General features: G+C 51.7%; 1 protein-coding gene across 1 annotated transcript; it reads right to left on the bottom strand.

The window, feature by feature from the left end:
• Positions 1-14929: 14929 nt before the first annotated feature.
• Positions 14930-17792, bottom strand: C1QL2 (complement C1q like 2). Its single transcript, XM_019714906.2, has 2 exons — positions 16348-17792; positions 14930-15720 (listed from the first exon to the last, which is right to left on the bottom strand). Exons 1-2 carry the CDS (start codon positions 17029-17031, stop codon positions 15541-15543), a joined length of 864 nt encoding a protein of 287 aa, XP_019570465.1. The 5' UTR covers positions 17032-17792; the 3' UTR covers positions 14930-15540.
• Positions 17793-18903: the final 1111 nt, after the last annotated feature.

The raw sequence follows: 18903 nt of genomic DNA, 5'->3' as shown, positions 1-18903 counted from the left end.
AGAGGTTTCCAGCATCTCCCATTCCAGCAGAGAACTGAGCACTTAGTAGGTGATGAAGATACAGGGAAAAGAAAAGAATGCAAATTCCAGAATAACATCCCCTGGAAGGAGTGACAGAAATGTCAAGCTTCCTGAGCTAAGCAAAACCAGGAACTTTCCACTCACTTTGTTACCAGGTAAACTGACACCCAGCGCTCTGGACATGACCAAGTAGCTCAGAGGGTTTATAATAAAGGTTCCTCTTCTGGGCCATTTTAGGTGCAACCTGCATGTGCTCTCTCCGTTTGTCTATGCCTTGCATTCACTCTCTCCTGAGCATACCACATGGAAAGCCACCTATCAGAACCCAGGTTCTCCATACACACTCCTTCCCTTACCCCCAACCACTGCTGCAGTGGATAGAGTCCCAGACTCACTGTCATCTCTGAGTAAAGTTCTCACGTATGTTGATAGAGATTTAGTCACACTGGCACGTGGTGAGAACCTAGGAGCGTGTGTCCCCAGCACACTGTAAACTAGCTGCTGGGGAGAGAACTCATCTTGTTCCAAGGACAGGGCCTTGGATCTGGGGGGCCCTCAACATGCATTCACTCAACAAACATTAATCAAGCACTCTTCACCACAAGACAGGAAATTAAAATGTACAAGCAAACAAAGTCCCTCCCCTGCTGGAACTCTCTAGTGGGGGAGACAGACGTTAAACAAGTGAAGAAATAGCAGTGTAGAGGGGTAACTGTTGTAAAGAAAACTAAAGCTGGAGAGGGGCATGGAGCAATGGGATGTGCTGTGGTAGGTGTGAGGTCCGGGAAGGCCTTTCTCAGGAGGTGGCATTTCAGTGGAGACCTGAATGAAGTAAGGGAGGGAGCTGTGATGATACCTGGGGAAAAAGTACTCCAGAAAGGGGTAGCAAGGGCCAAGCCCATGAGCAGGAGAATGCTTGGCTAGTTATAAAGTGTCGGGGAGGTCAGTGTGCCCAGAAACAGTGAGTGAGGACAGGAAGCCACAGAGGGGTGGTGCTGGATGGCTGTGATGATGCAGTGAATGAATGAGTGAGTGAATGAATAAATAAATGAGACCTCAGGAGAACGGAATCTGAACTTAGACCTTGGATCACCTACAAATCACTTTAGACCCTCTCTGTCCCATTCCCCATATGTAAAAAGAGAATCATCATAGGTGCCCAATTCATGGAACTGAGAATTATGCCCCAAAAGGGGCCTGGACTAGGAACTAAGAGAACTTGATCTGGAGTCAAGTTCTATCACTTTCTGGCTGAGTGACCTTGGGCAGGTCATTTCACCTCTCTGAGTCTCAGTTTGTTCATCTGCAAAATCGGAATCATGGTGCCTGACCTGCCAATCTCAGAGGGTTGTAGTCTGGATCAAATCACATGATCCATGTGGAAATGGTTTGTAAATGGCACGTGTCATACAAATAGAGCGGCTGTTGAATACCTCACCCTGGGCGGGGGAGACCTGCGGTTCCCTCAGAGCGCCCCGGTTGGAAGCTCTCACTCCGCCATCTGCTCTTCCTGGGGCATTCCTTCCTCTTCTGTTCTTGCCCTCACCACTCTAGTTCCTGTTCTTCGGCCCCTGGGTCCTGCATCATTCACAGAGCACCCCACTTGCCCTATAGAAAATGGGGCACTCAGTCCTTTAAAGAGAAGGACACCATCTTGCCGTCCTCCTCCCTTCACTCTCCCTCCACACTGTGTCCTGAGAGATCTTTCAACACGGACATCTGACTCCCCCCCCCCCCCTGCTTCCAGCCTTGCCCTGGGTCCCCGTGGCCTCAGATAAACATCTCAGCACTCAGGCCATACGGCCCCCACTGGACTCTCCAGCCTCATTCTTGGTCAACTTACTTAACCTTTCTGTGCCTCAATTTCCTCACATATAAAATGAGGATACTTCCTACCTCATTCCTGGGTGCTTGGGAGAATTAAACAAGATAACACTTTTAAAACACCTAAAAGAGTAACTGGCACATAGCAAAGATCTGGTCAAGTTTATGTACTGATAGTGTTTGGATACAAAATGCCAGTTTTAACTTCTCTAGACAGTACCCAGTCTCATGCATCTACACCTTTGTATACACCATTTTCTTTGCCTAAAATTTCCTCTCCCGTGCTGCCAACTCCTCCTACTCAACTGTCCAGAGAACTCCTATTCATCCTGCAAAACCCAGTATAGATGTTTCTTTTGAAGTCCATCCTTCCTGGATCGTGTGCTCTTCCCTTCACAAATGACGTTAGCCCTTCTCTCTGCTGTGCCACCCGAGATTTAGTACATGCTTCTCTCATTGTCCTTATACCACTATGCCTCTTGATGTGCCTGTCCTGTCCTTCCTCCACACCACGCATGAGCTCCTTGGAGACAGCATCTAAGTCGTCTCTGCTGCCCCTGCTAGAGGACCTGGCACATAGTAGGTGGCCATGAAACTTTTAATGAGAGGAAATGAAATCACTTTGTGGGAGACAGTCCCTCTGCTCGGAAACTCAAAGCAGTCCAGAGTGATCTCCCCAGATTGGACAGTTGTGCGCAGGCTCTTTTCTATTCTGCTGTATGTGGCAGCTCTGAAAGGAAGGCCAGCGGTCTACATTCTGAACTTAGTGAATATTACAAATGACCACATTAGTGAGACAGGCGTTTTAGAGGCACTTTTATTGACCCACGAAAGAAAGGCTCTAAATTTAGCGCCCCAAAAAATGGAGGCTGCCGAATTTGTAGCCTCAAAAATGGCCCAAGATGGGTAGGAAGCTGAATTCGATTTGCATGTCAGAGGAGCATTATCTGGTACCTGATGTAAGACTAATTTTATTATTAAATTATCAGCACTGATTTACTGAGAAATACGGTACTGCCGGGAGCTATTTTTAACCTCCCGCCTCAGCCCCACTCAGCAAACAAATCATCCTTTGAAGGACACTGCATTTGCAAAAGTGAATTAGGTGAATAAATATCCATCTATTCATGAAGTTTCTTTATTGAGAAATAAATAAATAACAGCCCCTGAATGCCTTCATTGTCCCCCTGGCAGTTTTCCACGAGAATGATGGCTTCTGCTGAGCACGGCAGTGACAGCGCAAGGGGCCGCCGTGTGAGGCCCCACCGAGAGTGGGTGGGAAAGGCCCCTGCCTAAGTGCCTGCCTAGGGACTGTGTGAGGCTCAGGCCCTGGCTGGTGGCCCTGGCCATGTCTCCTCCACCCCAGCACATGGCAGGGACAGTCCTGGTCCCACTCAGCACCTGGAGCAGCCCCTTACTCGCCAGGAAGGATCGGGCTCTGGGGCCAGCCTGTGGCAGTTCTGCCGCTTCCTATCTCTGGGACGTTGTGCAACTTACTTAACCTTTCTGTGCCTCAGTTTCCTCATGGATAAAATGGGGATACTGCCTACCTCACTCTTGGGTGGTTGGGAGAATGAAATGAGGTACCACTTTTAAAGTGCTTAGAAGAGTAATTGGCACATAGCAAGGGTCTGGTCGAATCTAGGTACTGATATAGTCATCATCATTTTCCGGACAGGTAGAAAAACAAGGACAGAAGTATCCCTCAGGGGGAGCTCTGTCATATCCTGTAAGAGGACAGACCTTGAAGTCAGACCTGGATGCCAGCCTAACTTCACCCCATCCAACTGTGTGACTCAGGGCAAGCTACTTGACCTTTCTGTTCCTCAGGTTCCAAGTCCATGAAATGAGTGGTATCATACCTAACGCTGCAGGAAGAAATGAGATCATAAACGTAAAGTATACAACGTGGTACCTGGCACTGAGTAAGTGCTTAGTAACCCATCAATGTTTAGTAACAGGAGGTTAAGATTAAAGCATTCCATCATCCCATTCCTGAATTCTCAGCACTCTGTTTTCCCTCTTCCTTCCTCTGCCTCCCACAGCCTGGTGCTCAGCTGGGATCAAATGGGAATCAAGAATTCACCCTCAAGAAAAAAGGATATGTTCGATTTCCTGAACTGATGGCATCTGTACTTAAAATTGTGATATTTTATTTATTGTGAATTGCACTGATTTTGATGTTTTCAGTATTGCATTAAAATTATTTATCTTGATTACTGAGGTTTTTTTGGCATCCCCTCACATTTTGCACCTCATCCTGTTCTCAGCCTTTCACGGAGGTAAATTGAAGCCTCCCTGTTGGAGGACAAGAAGCCATGTTTGGCTGAGGAGCAAGGTGGAGGGAGAGAGGTGGGCTGGAGGAAGATCGGCCACTCCCCAGTTCTGGGACTTGGAGGTTATCCTGTAGGTGCCCAGGCGACATAGGACACCCACCAAGCAAGGAGCCGAGGGTGATATCTGCCATTTGATGGTGCTCAGACCCTGTTTGCTCATCCTCCAGGAACAGGAATGATGGAGAATGAATTACGAAAACCCTGCCTGGCCCTGGCCCCCAGCAGCAGCTGGCAAATGCTCCTGGACCGATGTCTGCTCTCACACAGTGGAAACTTGCTGTTTGAAGGCTGGGGCCATGGTCCCTAACGTGGCAACCCCATTGTCCCGCAATACGAAAGGAGGCAGCTGATAGCAGGCAGGGAGGAATAGTTAGCCAGCTCCCCAAACGCCTCTTAGAGACAAGCTCTCACAGCCCTCAGGCCCCGGAGCTCAGCGATGAAAGTGCCTCCTGCTATGCACCAGGCTGGATGGCAGGCTTGCTTCTCTATTGTCACAAGAAGGCCTCCCTCCAATAGTAACTTAGCAGCAGAAGTAGAGTAAGACACAGGCCTAAGTTTCTCCTTCACAGCTAGACCCCCCAACAAGGTGCTGACCACAGGGTTGGACTCACGAAGTCCTACCTTTGCATGAGGATGACACATGTGACACCATCCACAGACCCCTCAGCAAAGGTGACCAGATGAGCAGCCAGGGGTCAAGCATGGGCTCAGACAAACCCCACAAATGGCACACAGCTCAAGCAAACTCAAGGCAAGAGGCATGATGCCATGCCCCCAGACTCTCCCCATCCTGCAAAGGTGATGGGAAGCACCTTGGGTTGTGCTGCAGGAGAGGACCCAGATCCCCGCTACCTCACTGGGGTAAGAAATCTTGAGCTTAGCCTCACGATTTCAGCTTCACCGGTGGAGAGCTTCCAGTGCTTTCATGCCTGTCATTTGGATAAATGAAGATGTCATAGCTGACCCACCCAGCGACCAGGGTCATTACAGAAATCAAATGGGAAGGAGCTTTCCATAATCTCACCCTGCTGGCGAGTGTGAGGGCTGGAACGTCACTACAAATGAAAGAGAAAATAGATGCTGTGTGGTTTCGAAAGTATCGGTCAAATCAAATCAAGTCCATCAAAATGTGAAGGTGCTGCGGCTGCCTGCCTGCATCTGTGTTTCCAGGACTCCTTGCTTTCGGGTCCTTTGGCAATTCCAGCTCCTGTCCTGAGATATGTCTTGTCCCTCATTCCCCCCATCATTCAGCCCTCAGCCCTAGGCCCCACCCCGTCTGTAACCCACCCCAAACACATTTCAAAGAGAGTCAGCCACAAAGAGAGAGAGACAGAGAGAGAGACAGACAGACAGACAGACAGACAGACAGAGACAGAGAGAGCCACAAAGTTTGTTATGTGTGTTGGGGCCAAGGGGAGTGAACCAATGGCATAAAATTCTTCCATCTTTCCGGTATGGGGTAAGAAGGGCCCAAGTAATGGGGGTTTCTGGGCCAGATGCAGCACCACTGCAAGTGACCCTGTCACCCTCCATGATGTACAAGCACCCACATACACATGCAATGTCCCAGTCACAATAAGCCTACACACACACACACACACACACACACACACATTCCTGCGTGGGGACAGAGGGACTCCAGGTGACCCCTCCCAGAGGCAAGCCCTGCCTCTATGCCTTTGCCCATGCTGGTCACTCCCCCACTAGAGTGGCACCTCAGCCTCCTGCCGGTCCCCCACCTAGATGTGGCCTTCCAAGAGAAAGAAGCCTTCATGCCTCCAAGTTTCTGCTCTCCTGGCCCCATTCTGGGCTTAATGACTCCCTCTTTGGTGCTATCTCCTCTCTGCTCCCCGTGACAGGTTCCTGAGCTGGGCCCAGGTCTAGCTCCTCTCCTCCACTGAGAGTTCCTACAGGACTGGGATTGTCTCAGGACATTTTGTACCCCAGGGCCCAGCACAGAGCTCAATGTAGATAGAGTAGGGACTCAGTGGCTCTTTGGGGAATGAATAAATAACCAGCAACTTTTCAGTGTGTGTGTCTTTTCTGCTCAGCCTCATTGATAGCCCACTAAGGATGATGACTATCATTTATACAGCAAACCCTGACTCAGGGGTCACCACTTCTGGGAAGCCCTCCTGACCATGCCAGCCCTTCCAGAGCCTTCTTAGCTTCCAGACAGAGATCCCCTGTGCCCAGAGCAACCATCTGGGCCACGTCTCCCCATGTGTGCAGTCTCTCCACACCCCTCAGCATCTCCACTGTGCAGAGGACAGGCTTTGTGTCCAGACAGATCTGGGCTCCGACTTGGGTTCCCCACTTCTCAGTGATGGGGCTGTTGCACGGGTCAGTTAACTTCTCAAGCCCAGCGCCCTCGGCTGTAAGATGGACAGAATAGTGCCCATCTTGCAGGGCCACAGAGTTTCACATGAGGTCACACGAGTCACATGTGCCTCCCTACAGGTCCTGGTCAGTGAGAGGGAGTACTATAGCTGTTATCACTGATAATTATCATTCCTGTCACCAGTCAGACTGAAAGAGGGTAGCAACCAGGTCCCTCCCTTGCCACAGTGGGGGTAGCACAATGGACACCCATTGAGCATATTTTGAATGGGACATGTGGCAAAGCTGGTTTCCAAAATTCAAAGGCCAGCAAACTTCTGCCATCAGACTCTGTGGCCTTGGGCAGGGTCTGGGCCTCCGTGTGGATCCCGCAGCTAGGGAAAGAAAGAAGAAAGCCGCCTTTCAAAGACTTGTAAGGTTCATATCGATCTCACGGAGGCGGGGCAGGTCTTGAAAGAGGCCGCAGCGTGGACTGCATGCCCTCAGTGTACCCTCTTTCCAGCCCCCGGAGCTTCAGTGGGGATTAGCGGGGATTCTTACTATGCATGGCGACAGGCCCTGAGCCACAGGGCTGTGTGTGTCAATTTGAAATCAGCAATGATAGAGCTGGGCGTCAATGGGAGTTTGCATATTCATGCAGTAGAGCCCTGAGACTTAGTAACAGCTCCAGGCCCAATTATGCAGGGGCTTATTAGCCTGGGAGTCAACGAGAGAGCCCTTGAGGATCTGGCCCAGCTCATTGCACACATACCAGCGTGCCGAGACCAGCCAGGCAATGCTAACCCTGGGGCTCATCCTCTCTGGGAGGCCAAGGCCTGAACAGTGCAAAAGGCACCCGGTTGAATTCTGGCTTTGGCACACAACTGTTGAAAATGGCTTCTCGCTTCCTCATCTGTGAAATGGGTGCAATTATCTTTACCTCATAGGCTTACTGAAAGGATTATAGACACATTTAGGAAATGCCTTTGGTGACTCGTAAACCTTTAGTATTCTCGGAAATGCCAGCTATTTGACACCGAAATCCTGCCCCTCCTCATTCCAAGCATGGGTTTGATGCTTCTTGAAATGTATCATCGGCTCCCAAGAGAACAGAGCACCCCCTAAGAATTATTTCAACAACAATACCATCCCTGGGTCTCAAGCATTGACTCTGTACCCACTACTGTGTTGTGACATCTCGTTAAATCCATTTACCCACCCCTGTGGAACACTGGCCCCATTTTACAGATGGGGAAAATGAGGGTCAGCAAGTTAAACATCTGTCAAAATCATGCAGAGTCAGCTTATGGAAAGGGGGGCTTGAATAGTGGTTCAAAGACCACAATTGTGTTCCACTGTGTATCAGTAGCTTAGAAAAGTTACCAGCTGATATAGGTGAAAAAGTGACTTTTTCAAAACAAATGTTTGAATGCTGCTAATCACCAGCTTTTAACGAGCACGTGCCATTAACATAGTTGACATCCATTAGCTCATTCACTCACTCACTAGTCCTAAGGAATAGGTAGCACTTTATGGAAGGAGCAACCATAGCTCAGAGAGGCTGTGTGACAAGCCTCAAATACCCAGCAGGCCAGTATAAGAGGCAGGGCATTGGATTACAAGAAGCAGTGCCTTCCCATCAGAGAGATCTGAGCTTCAAACTTGGGGCACTTCCTTGCTCTAGGGTCCTGGGCAAATCACTAGCCCTCTGTGTGCCTTACTTTCAACCCGCTCACAGATTGCCCTGATGACTTTTGAGCCATTTAACTCACTGAGCTGCAAGTTCCTTCACTGTTGAAATTAAGCAAGCTAACACAGATAAAGGGCTCAGCTCAATCATCATCATCATAATAACAATAAAAAGTTAAAACCACCTTTTTCTCTCTTCCTACCCTGAGTCGTGACCTGGTTGCTTTCAAAGGGCTGGGCTATTTTGGTACACTCAGCTGCTGGCCACTGCTCAGTCTGGTTCCAGGGAACACATCAGATGTCCAGTGTGGCCTGGCTTCCCTGTGCTTGCATTAGTGTCTGCAGCTGGCCTGGAGCCCCGGGGCATCGGAGAGTAGGACGTCCTGCCTTTCCCTTCCTTCCTCCCCCATCCGCAGGTGCAGTGCATGGGGAGAGGCAGCAGCACCCAGCCCAGGACCCAGGGCTGCAAAGGAGGAAGGGAGGGGAGAAGGGGGCCATTCTCCAAACCTGAGGCCTGAGGAGCCAATTGGAAGCTGAGTTCATGCCTGCTTTGCACTCAGGACACTGTGACCCTATGAAATGCTGCCTCTACCTGAAGAAAGAGGCCTCATTTACTAATTCCCACAATGGCCCATGTGGGGGAGCAAACACACACCCTTTAAAAAGCACGACTCTGCCAGTCAGTCGCCCAAGAGTCAAAATCAAAATGGTCTTCTCTCTAGGAAATCCCCCAGCACTGTCAGGCCCCAAACTCCAGTGACCCTACCTCCACGAACCTTCACCCTCCCTCGGATATAGCACATCTTTAACAAGGTTTGAAAAACTGGAAGCCACACAGGCAGTAGTGGGGCTTTTCCTAACTGGAGTGCAGCATGCCCCCTCCTCCGCCCCACTCCCCCCGCCCCCCCCCCCACACACACAGCCAGGATTCCCCTTCCTTCTCACTGTGCCAGCAGGAGCAAAACTGGGCTGGCTGGAGTTGGTCTCTTTCCTTAATTCACTCAGTCCCAGGGGAGGGGCTGCTGGTGTAGATACTATACCAAGAGGTATCTGTACATTGGATAAAGACATCGCTGATATTGCTTTGAAAGCAAGGTGGCATTTTTCCCACATGAAGGCAGATCCTGTACCTAAGAGCAGTCCTGCTCACAGAGGTTGTCCTCTGCTGGAGCAGGGAATGTCAGAAACAGCTTCCAGGCCGAGTGGTGGAAGATGTGTCTGACCCATCCAAGTTCATCGTCTGCATCTTGGTCAAAAGCAGAAAAGAGGCTGGGCACACACTGCCCCTGAGACTTGTTGAACAGCAATCATTACGGGAAAGAGCCGGTGCAGAACAAGGTTTCAAGTGTGCTTTTCTTTATATTTCTGGGGAAGGAAATTGCATGAGGAGGGAGGGAATTTTTACTCTCTGTCTTATATTTCTCTATAGCTTGTTTATCCTGTGTTTTTTTGTTGTTGTTGGGGAACAGTGTGTTTTTCCAGGACCCATCAGCTCCCAGTCAAGGTGTTCTTTTCAATCTAGTTGTGGAGGGCGTAGTTCCCTGGTCCATGTGGGAATTGTACCAGCGACCTTGGTGTTACGAACACTGCGCTCTAACCAATGGAGCCAACTGGCCACCCCGTTTATACTTTTTGCTACTGTATATTGCGTCAATGATTTTTCAAAAGATGTTTTTTATTTGAGGAAAATAAAAGAATCCTGACAGCAAAAGCACCAACTGAAGGACCCCACTGGAAGTGAGGCTACTGCCAAGGAGCCCCAGAAGGCTGAGGAAAATCCTGGAGGCCCTGGGGACTCAGCCCAGAGCAGCCCTACATCAGCCCATGGTGGCAGTGGTCATAAGCTCATGTCAACTGGACGGTTCTGCTGATTTCTAGAGGTGTAACAAGAGCCTTGAAGGTTGCAGTAAATGTTCCTTTGCACACCATCTTCCCCATTCACTCAGACCTTACAAATTCAGGGCCAGGGGAGGAGTGGTGGGGGTCCATTGGTCAAGAGCAGTATTCAATTTGCTGAGAAGATGTCCCCTGATCCCACTGTAAAGTCAAACATCCAGGTGGAAAACTTTCTAAAATCTACCCTTTCAGGATCCCCAAGATTCCCCTATCCATCCATCATCCATCCACCCATTTCACAAATATTTATTGAGCACCTGGTATAGTAGTGTACCAGGCACTACTGTAAGTGCAGAGGGTGGGGGCATTCAGTGGTGACCCACACAGATGCTGGGTCTGCCCTTGTGAAAGTCACAGTCCATGGGAAGACAGACAACCAAACACGTGATTACAACCATGTGGCAGGCACCATGGGAGGGCAGATCAGGGTTCTATGGACCCTGGGGGAAGGGGAGAAGAAGAAACCCATGGACACCAAGGAGAAGGCTGAGAGGCGACTGGAAGTGACATTCCGGCTGGCCCTGAGGAGGGTGGGAGTTAACCCAGAGACAAGGAGTCCATGGAGATGGAACAGCATGACTGGTGTCTGGAACCGGAAGAAGTGGGAGAGTGAGAAATCCTGGTGGGAACCTGATTAGAATATTAAGACAGATTAGACACTTGGGAGGCCTCCACAAAAAGTCTTTGGTGCTGGCTTCACTTGCAGAGTACTCGATGGGGAATCTGGTCATATCAATGAGCCTTTATTGTGATTTGTCTTCAAGGTCTCACCTCCCTGCCCTGCCCATATTCCCAAAAGAATTTGGGCTCTGAGGTCAAACAGACCTTGGTCCTCATCTGTAAAGTAAGATTAATAGCAAAACTTACTTCACAGGGCTTTTGTGAGGAAACAATTGTGCCCTCACACCAATGCTTGGCACATCATAAGGTCTTAATAAATACAAACTGTAGTTCTGCCTAATTGGCCACGATGCAGTGTCACAGCGGAGTGACGCGCAGTAGGGGCTCACAACCCTCTCTTATTTAGTTTTGGTTGTTTTTGAAAGTATTATAATAAAACTTATTTTTTAAAACTCCTGCTTTGTTTTATTTTCTACAATTGCTGCTACTGAGTACGCTTCTTTGGGAAGTGCTCTCCTTCATTGAAGGGAATTAGAAAACAGCAATAACAGAAGACAAAAAAAATTCCTCCAAAATTTTTCATTTCCACCTTCCCCAATATTCAGAGGGGCCTTGCCCTGCACCCTGGTCCCTCCTGACTCCATGAGGGTTCTAATGCCACTGTCAGAGCTTCAAAATCAGGTATAAGAAGAAAATATTGAAACTCATTTCTTTTTAATCTAAAAAAGAGAGAAAATCAAGCATTACTAATACATAAAATATGGATTGAAATTGTGCACTCCAAGAGTTAAAGGGCACAGCTTTACCTATCACTCATGAAGTAGCATATTTTCTTGCCTAAGATTCTGGAAAAATGGCAAGTTGAGGGGAAACACATGGATTAACCCTTGTTTCCTTCTGTTACCATGAGAAACCTGTCTCCAAACTTGGTTAGCCAGCTGAAACACAGATACTCACTTGAAGGTGCAGAGCCTCTGATGAATATAAATACAAAACAGACAGAAAAATTTTAAAGTATGGATTGACAGTATGCATAAGTTATTCGTCAGTCGGGGATACATATTGGGCTTGAGTGCTCAAAAATGTTTGTCCGATACGATCAGTGACGTTTTGAGCAACTGGTTTCCACAATACACATGTGGTCCCTCCATGGTGTCATCATGGCTCAGTGCAAAGGGGAGCCTGGATGTTTTGTCTTGGGAGCCCCAGAGAGCCATCTGCTCACACAGATAAGAGGAAAATGTAGCAGAAGGCACAACTTCTATCCGAATTTCTGGGGCCAGGTGTGTATCTTATACACTCAGGCAGTCCTGAAAATAATTAGTCACATAGATGCAGACTCTGGGAATGAGGAAAGAGTCCTCTTGCTAATCAGGGACAGCCACGCTCACTTCACATAAACCCTCTGTACCTGCAAGACGTCCCCTCCCCACCACAAGAGGGCAAAGGGAGAGCTGTTACAGGAGAAGGTGGTCAGTGGGCCCTAATGGGGGTGGCTTGCTGGTGGAGACAGCCAGGTCCAAATGGAGCATTTGGAGTTTGTGATCTAAGGGTCCTGCTGGGCTACCAACACTGACCCCAAAGCCAGGCTAGTCAGCCAAATTTCTCAGGAGTGGGTGCTCTCTGAGGTGGTTTGGGCCGGAGGAGCAGGGCCGGCTCTTCTCACCTGACCGTGCAGAGGGTGCTGAGACTCCCTACAGAGAGGAAGGGGTGGGAAGTGTGCCCCCCTCATCTGCTCTCCTCTCAAAAGCTCCGTAACTCTGGGAGGTGGATGTGCCCCATCTGTACAGTCAGGGGCCTGGCCTGGAGGTCTGAGTTCAAGTCCAGCTCAGTTTCTTATAAGCTTTGTGCACTTGGACAAGTCACTGGACCTCTCTGAGTCCTGATTTCCTCACCTCCCACATGAATGGAATAATACCTTTTCTACCACCTGGGAGATGCCAGCATGGTAAGTCCAACCCAAGGACACAGATAGAAAATGGACTTGAAAACAATTAGGAAATTTAAACAATCCTTTATACATGTAATTGATAATAACTCCCTACTTAACCAGAGACGAGAAGGATAAGTGTCTGGGGCAAAGGGTTTCTTTCATTCCACATGCAGGCCCAGGCTGATGACAAACAAAAATGGCAGGGGTGGGAGGCCTCAGGGAGTCCTCCAGAAAGATCACGGGATCGTGGAGCTCAGTGTGCCGGGAGGGGCCTGCCCGGGACATGGAGTGTGCCGACAGGGAGAGGTTGCTCCTGAGCTGGCCATGCCTCCTACGGCCGCCTCATCAATCTGTCATCCTCTTAGCAGCTGACACCTCTGGCAGCACCTCCCGGCAGCCAGGGCATTAGAATTGCAAGAAGCCCGGTTGCACTGGGGAATACAGATGGAGGAATCTCAGATTCAAATTTGTCTAAGTATTGTGAACAGCCAGACCCAGGCAAGGCATTTCTACTGCCCTTCCGACAAAGGGGAGTGGTGGAGGTTTTGTTAGAAGTACAAATTGCTTCTTAATGCAGAGGATAAAGCTGGGTGCGGGCACTTCCTTAGAAATTCTTCCCGCTCCCAGGAAAGCCACTGCTGCATGCCAATTTTAATTTTTGAAATTTAAACCGAGGGCTTTGTGTCTAAGCTCCATCTCTTCAGAGGAAGGGGAAGAATAAGTCAAAAAGGATTAGGGGACCGTTGGGGATTGCAGATCCATAGCAATTAGACTTCATTTGGGTCTCAGACATTAGGTTTTAATCGCATTTCTGGATGATACAATTGACAAGTCATCAGAAATTGATACGTATGCAACTGTAGTCAGGGCCCAGCTCTGCCCTCCCCATTTCCTGGGCTCTGCTAGGTTTGGACTCCATAATCAGCAGGGGTGGGGTGGGTTGCAGAATTGGGGTTCGGTTTGGGTCTGGAACTAAGTAATGCTGGGGTGGTTTTTGTTTTTTTTTCTGCCTTGCTCTTTTTGAGCACTTTATCCCTGGACTCAAAGCAGACTCAATCATTGCTAATATTCAAGTGAATGATAATAAAACATTATTTAAGTAAAATAAGAGCATAAAGAGGAATAGTGACAGCGACAGGACTCGGAGCAGGGGTATAATTGTCTTTTAAATGGGAATCCCATCTTTCACATCCTCCAGAAACTAAAGTCTAGCACAATGTGATTGGGGAGCAGACATATAGCCAAAAACTTTGTCACATACATGGACGTATGAATACATGTGTGTGTGCAAGTGTGCAACATGGATTAGTGATCACAACCACATTATGTCCAACAGTGTACTCATATGTGTAGTGTGTGTGTGTGTGTGTGTGTATGTATCTCCACTCCAGCTTTACACAGGTACACACACTCTGGGGTTGCCTCTGTGTACTCACATTTTTCTTCAAACCACTGGTCAAAATGAACTCAGTAAGTACTAATTGGTCGCTAACTGGTTATTTTGTAGATAGCTTACTGTTTATTGGAACTCAACGATAAAAACAAAAACAAAAAATCAAAACCATGTTGGGTGTTTTCCTACGTTGTGTGTGTGGAATGTTGACAGGGAAGTAAAGAAGGGAGACCAAACATATTCAGGCTCAGAGCAGGTGCCCACAGCATAGTTCAAATGGGAAAGGAAGACCCCAGAAAAGGGATAGTGTTTATTTCTTCCCACAGTTCTGGGGTGAATTTAGCATGGATGATTCCCAGATTGCCTCAGTTTACCAGCTCTTTTGTGAGCTGTGGCCCTAGCTGTTGTGTGAGCAAATGGGTAAGTGTTGAGTATACTATGTGCCTGGATGGGTGTGTTTCTGCAGGGGACTTCTGCATTTCCTTTTAGGGACAAACATCTCAGAGATCACCTGCTGGCAAGTGCCTTATTCCTGCCTCCCATTTTTCAAAAATGCCTCCTTTTCCCCTTCCTTCTGCAGAAACTCCTGCCCTTTGACCTTCCACAAGGCTGGGAGCTTGGAGATCCTGTCCCTCTCCCTCTAACTCTACCCCATCTCCTCTGGGGCTCCTCCAGCTCAGGGCTGCAGCCCAGGGGATAAATACCCCTACCCCAAAAGGGTGGGTTGCTGCTATTCCATCTCCCCACATCTTTTCACTGACCCTGGGTGGCAGGGACAGGGCAGTGGCTGACAAGCAGGCATAGATGGGACTATTCAGGGCCCGGTGAAGGTCTTTATGCCAAGGCAGATATCTGGAGGTCTGGCCTTGGAGCCACGGTGACAGAGACATCAGAGCCTGTAGTCTAAAAACATAATTTAATGCATCGTGGTGGGTCTGAGGAGGGAGTTCGTGGACAGGCGAATTTTCCCTTTGCTGGAATTCTGCTGCGGGTGGGGTTTTGGCTGATGGACAGGGAAATCTGCACAAGTATTTCGGGTTACAAAGGAAGCCCCAGGGAGCTCATGCTCACTTTGGCCTACCTCACTGGCCAGGGCTGGAAGGCCTTGGTCTTAGGGCACGGAGAAGGAGGGGGACTGGAAGAGGGCAGGCGCCCGCCTGGCCTGTCCAGTCCAATCAGGTTTGCAAACTCTGCACTGCCCGCCACTGGTGCCGCCGCCGTTGTGCTGCTGCTCGCCGCCTATGGGGCTCAGGTTCACGCTCATCTCACCTTGTGGGCGTCACCCTCTCCCTCCCTGGGTTGGGGACAGGGACCAGGAGCACTGCCCAGAGCGTGGTGAGTCGCAGACACATTGAGGCCAGGACTGGGGCAGGGAGGACAGCAGGGATGTGTCTTTTCCAACGATGTCTGGAAGTATCGTGAAGCGAGAGTGGTCCTTGCCAGGGAACAGCGCGCCCCCGTGGGCACAGGGCGGCCTGAAGCCACCCCACCTCGCGCTCCCCGTGCCCTTAGTCTGGGTATAGAAGAAAGCCCGAGAACGTGCTGTACTTGTTGTTATTGCCTCCGTGCGCCTTCCCACCGTCCAGCTTCACGTACACCTCGTCCCCAGAATCCAGGTGCAGCACCACGCTGTTACTGGCGTAGTCGTAGTTTTGATCGGCGTCCTGTGCGATGGCGCTGGCCCGGACCTGGGAGCAAGCCACGGGAGAGGGTGGGTCGGGGCACTTGTGCTTGGGCCCTTACCGGGTCCCCACCTGGCGCGCCCCCTGGCCGGCCATCTGCCAGCGTCTCCAGGGTCCACGCTCCTACCCAGGCTCCACGTTCTCTCTCCAACTTAGCCAACTCCTTCTCGGTCCCCTCTTCTCCGCCGCCGGCAAATCCGGGAAGGAGGGAGAGAGGGGACTTCGTGGACACTGACCCAGCGGGGAAGGGTAGGAACCAGGGGCCACTGCTGAGAGGAAAGGAGACTGTAGGACAAAGGGGCGACTGGGGCGCACAGCGGGAGCTAAAAAGGAATGAGTTTTCCGAGGAGCCCACGCGGCTGCAGGCGGGACACGCAAGTAGCCGGGGAGTGCAGCTTGGGTAACGGGGTCTCTGGGCACTCCCGGCACAACCTCTCTAGCTATATTCGGATAAACGCCACCTGGGCGCATTGGGAAGAGGGATCCTGTGGCGCATTCCCTCCCAGGGCTCGCTCGAGCGCTCGCGAGTGGGAAGAAAGGAGACTGATTCTGAAACGGTTCGGGGCGCCAGGTGGTACCGAGGGTCTGCGGGGCTTTGCCGGGGACAGCGGGGTGGGGGTGGGGGTCACTGACCTGCCCGTTCTTGCAGAGGTCTGCCCACATGCTGGTGCCGTCGCCGCCGCGCATAAGGATGTGGTAGGTGAAGAAATAGATGCCGCGCACCTGGCAGCTGAACTTGCCTGTAGTGGGGTCGTAGTGATTACCGAGGTTGGTGACCACGTCGTCGAACTTGAGCACCTCGTAGCCTTCGTGAGGGCTCTTGAGACCCACGTAGAAGGCGATCTTGGGACCGCTGAAGGCGGCACTGAGCGCGCTGGTCACTTCGCCGTCAGAGTCGCCGCCGCCCGCAGTTCCGCCACCCACTACGCCGACACCTCCTGCTGCTCCCGCCGTCAGCTGCAGTCCTGGCAGCCCGGGCCGCCCGGAGTCGCCCTTCTCCCCCGGGGGACCCCTGGGTCCAGGCGGGCCCGGCTCTCCAGGGGGCCCCCGCGGCCCCGGCTTGCCGGGTCGCCCCGGGTCGCCCTTGGGTCCCTGGATGAAAGGGGGCGGAGGGTTGGCGCTCAGGTCCTGCATGACTTCCAGGGCGGCAGTGCTGGGTCCGGGCGGCGGCGCCTTGGCGCCCGCGGGCCCTCCGCCGGGTGCGGCGCTGTATGGGTCGCAGATCATCCGGCAGGTGCCCATCATCTCGTAGTGCGCCGCGCCGGGGGGCGCCGCCTGCAGCAGTAGAGGCACCGCGATGAGCAGCCCCAGCGCCATGGCTAGGAGCACGCCGACGGCCGCCAGGCAGGCGCGCCGCCGCCGCTGCCACAGCCGGGAAGCGACAGCCACCAGCTCCTCCTTGCCTCCCGGGGAGGTAATGGTGGGGCGGCGCGGGCGGCCCGGCTCCCCGCGCTCGGGGGCCGACTCCGCGGATCCCTGCCGCACCCCCGACGTGTTGACCCCTGCTCCGGGAACCCAACTACTTCAGCGAGAGGCGCCCCGGGCCAGCCGCGGGTGCCCACCGCGCGAGGGCTGCTCGGGAGAGCCGCGGAGCCCTGAGCGCATGGCGGGGGCGCACAGGACGAACCCCGCGCCTTACGAGTCGGAGTGGCGGTGTTGGGGAGCACAGGTGCGGATGAGGCGTCTGGAGCGGATGAGGCGACGCTGTCTCCTGCCCGGCTAGGCGGGGCTCGGCGGGGCTCGGTGGGACTCGGTGCGTAGGGAGGGCGCCCGGGCTCCGCCGCGCGCTCTGCTCTGCTCTTCGGCTGCTCGCTGGCTCCGGCGCGGAGGGGGGACCCAGCTACCCTGACGTAAGGAGTCCGGAGCTGAGCGGCGGAGGCGGCGAGGCAGCGCGCGCTGCCATCACTCGGGAGACGGCGCCCTCTTGTCATCAGCCTTCGGTCCTCCTCCTTTCGGGCGGTGTCCCTGGCAGACAGCAAAGGCGCGGTTCCTCCTGGAGGCACCTGGAAGCCACAAGTGGGCGCAGCGGGCACAACCCCGAGCCGGGCGCTTCAGATACACCCACCGGAGGCCACTCTCACGCGCCTCCTACCAACCACACACAAACACGCACGGGCGCACTCACAGGCGCACACAGGCACCTCCACAAGACCACGAAGGTGCGCCCAGAATCCTGATGCCAGCAAGGTCCTTCGAGGGTCACTTAATCCAACCCCTCCTGCCTGCAATCGGGGCCAGACTCCAGTCCACCAAGTCAAGGAGAACTTCAGTCCCACGAGGCCTTATAGGAAAGGGCTTTCCGCAAGCCCTCCTGAGTTACTTCTTCAGAATGGAATAAATCTCGCTTCTAAGAGGTCTTTCATGCGCCTAGCCTGAGGACTCCAAACTGTTATAGAGGCTCCAGAAGACCACCCACCAACTCTTTTAATAACTCTTTGAAAAGTCCAAATACAAGAGTCTATTAGCCTCAGCCCCTTTCTTCCACCCAGAAAATGGCTGGCCCTTGTCCTCTGTATCAAGTTCATTTAGAGATGCAACTACTGGACACCCACCACTTGGTGGTAACCTTGGTACACTCTCAGCTGGCCACTACCAGGCAGCTACTTGAACAGGTGCCTGTGGACATCCCAAGCTCCCTCCTGCTGAATTGGGTTTAGTTCGTTTTAAAAAAAAAAAAATAAAAAATACTCCAAAACCATTCTGAGCCAAAGTCCAGAATAATCTATGACACCAGATTTAGAGAAGAATTATCCATCTCCAGGGCAGCATGTGAGGATAAAGGAAGGATGGGAATGTCCCTGTGTATTGGGAAGACCTCCAACTCAGAAATCAATAGTACTGTCTTCTGGTTCTGCTCTTGCCCTGAGTGCCTGTGTGACTTTGGACAGGTTGTCTCCTGCTCTAGCCCTCCCTGCTGTGGAGAACACACCTGGCCAGGCCTGGGAGGAGGGTACAAGCATGGGCTGATTGTAGTGTCTGGGAGAGCATCAGCATCTCCGGAACAACCATGAGCCCACCTGAGGCTATTGCTTTGAAGAGAACATTCACGCGTCAGGTACTGTGTTCTCGTGAATTATTTTAAAATCCATTTTGTTTCTCTCTGGTCCCTCTGGGCCACTTCCCCACCCCACCTCATGTTGCTTCAGCCTCTTCCCTCATCAGTGTATTTCCTAGGGATTAGCAGAGGAT

This window comes from Rhinolophus sinicus, linkage group LG01 (genome assembly GCF_036562045.2).
Source record: "Rhinolophus sinicus isolate RSC01 linkage group LG01, ASM3656204v1, whole genome shotgun sequence".
Lineage (NCBI taxonomy): Eukaryota > Metazoa > Chordata > Mammalia > Chiroptera > Rhinolophidae > Rhinolophus > Rhinolophus sinicus.
Note: the sequence above shows the minus strand (reverse complement) of the source record. Positions and strands in the feature narration are given on the sequence as shown.

Excerpts from the sequence above, each read along its gene's own strand:
- C1QL2 (XM_019714906.2), bottom strand. The coding sequence starts at position 17,031 with ATGGCGCTGGGGCTGCTCATCGCGGTGCCTCTACTGCTGCAGGCGGCG. Across the intron at positions 15,721-16,347 it reads ACCTCTGCAAGAACGGGCAG|GTCCGGGCCAGCGCCATCGC; the intron begins GTCAGTGACCCC and ends GCTTGCTCCCAG.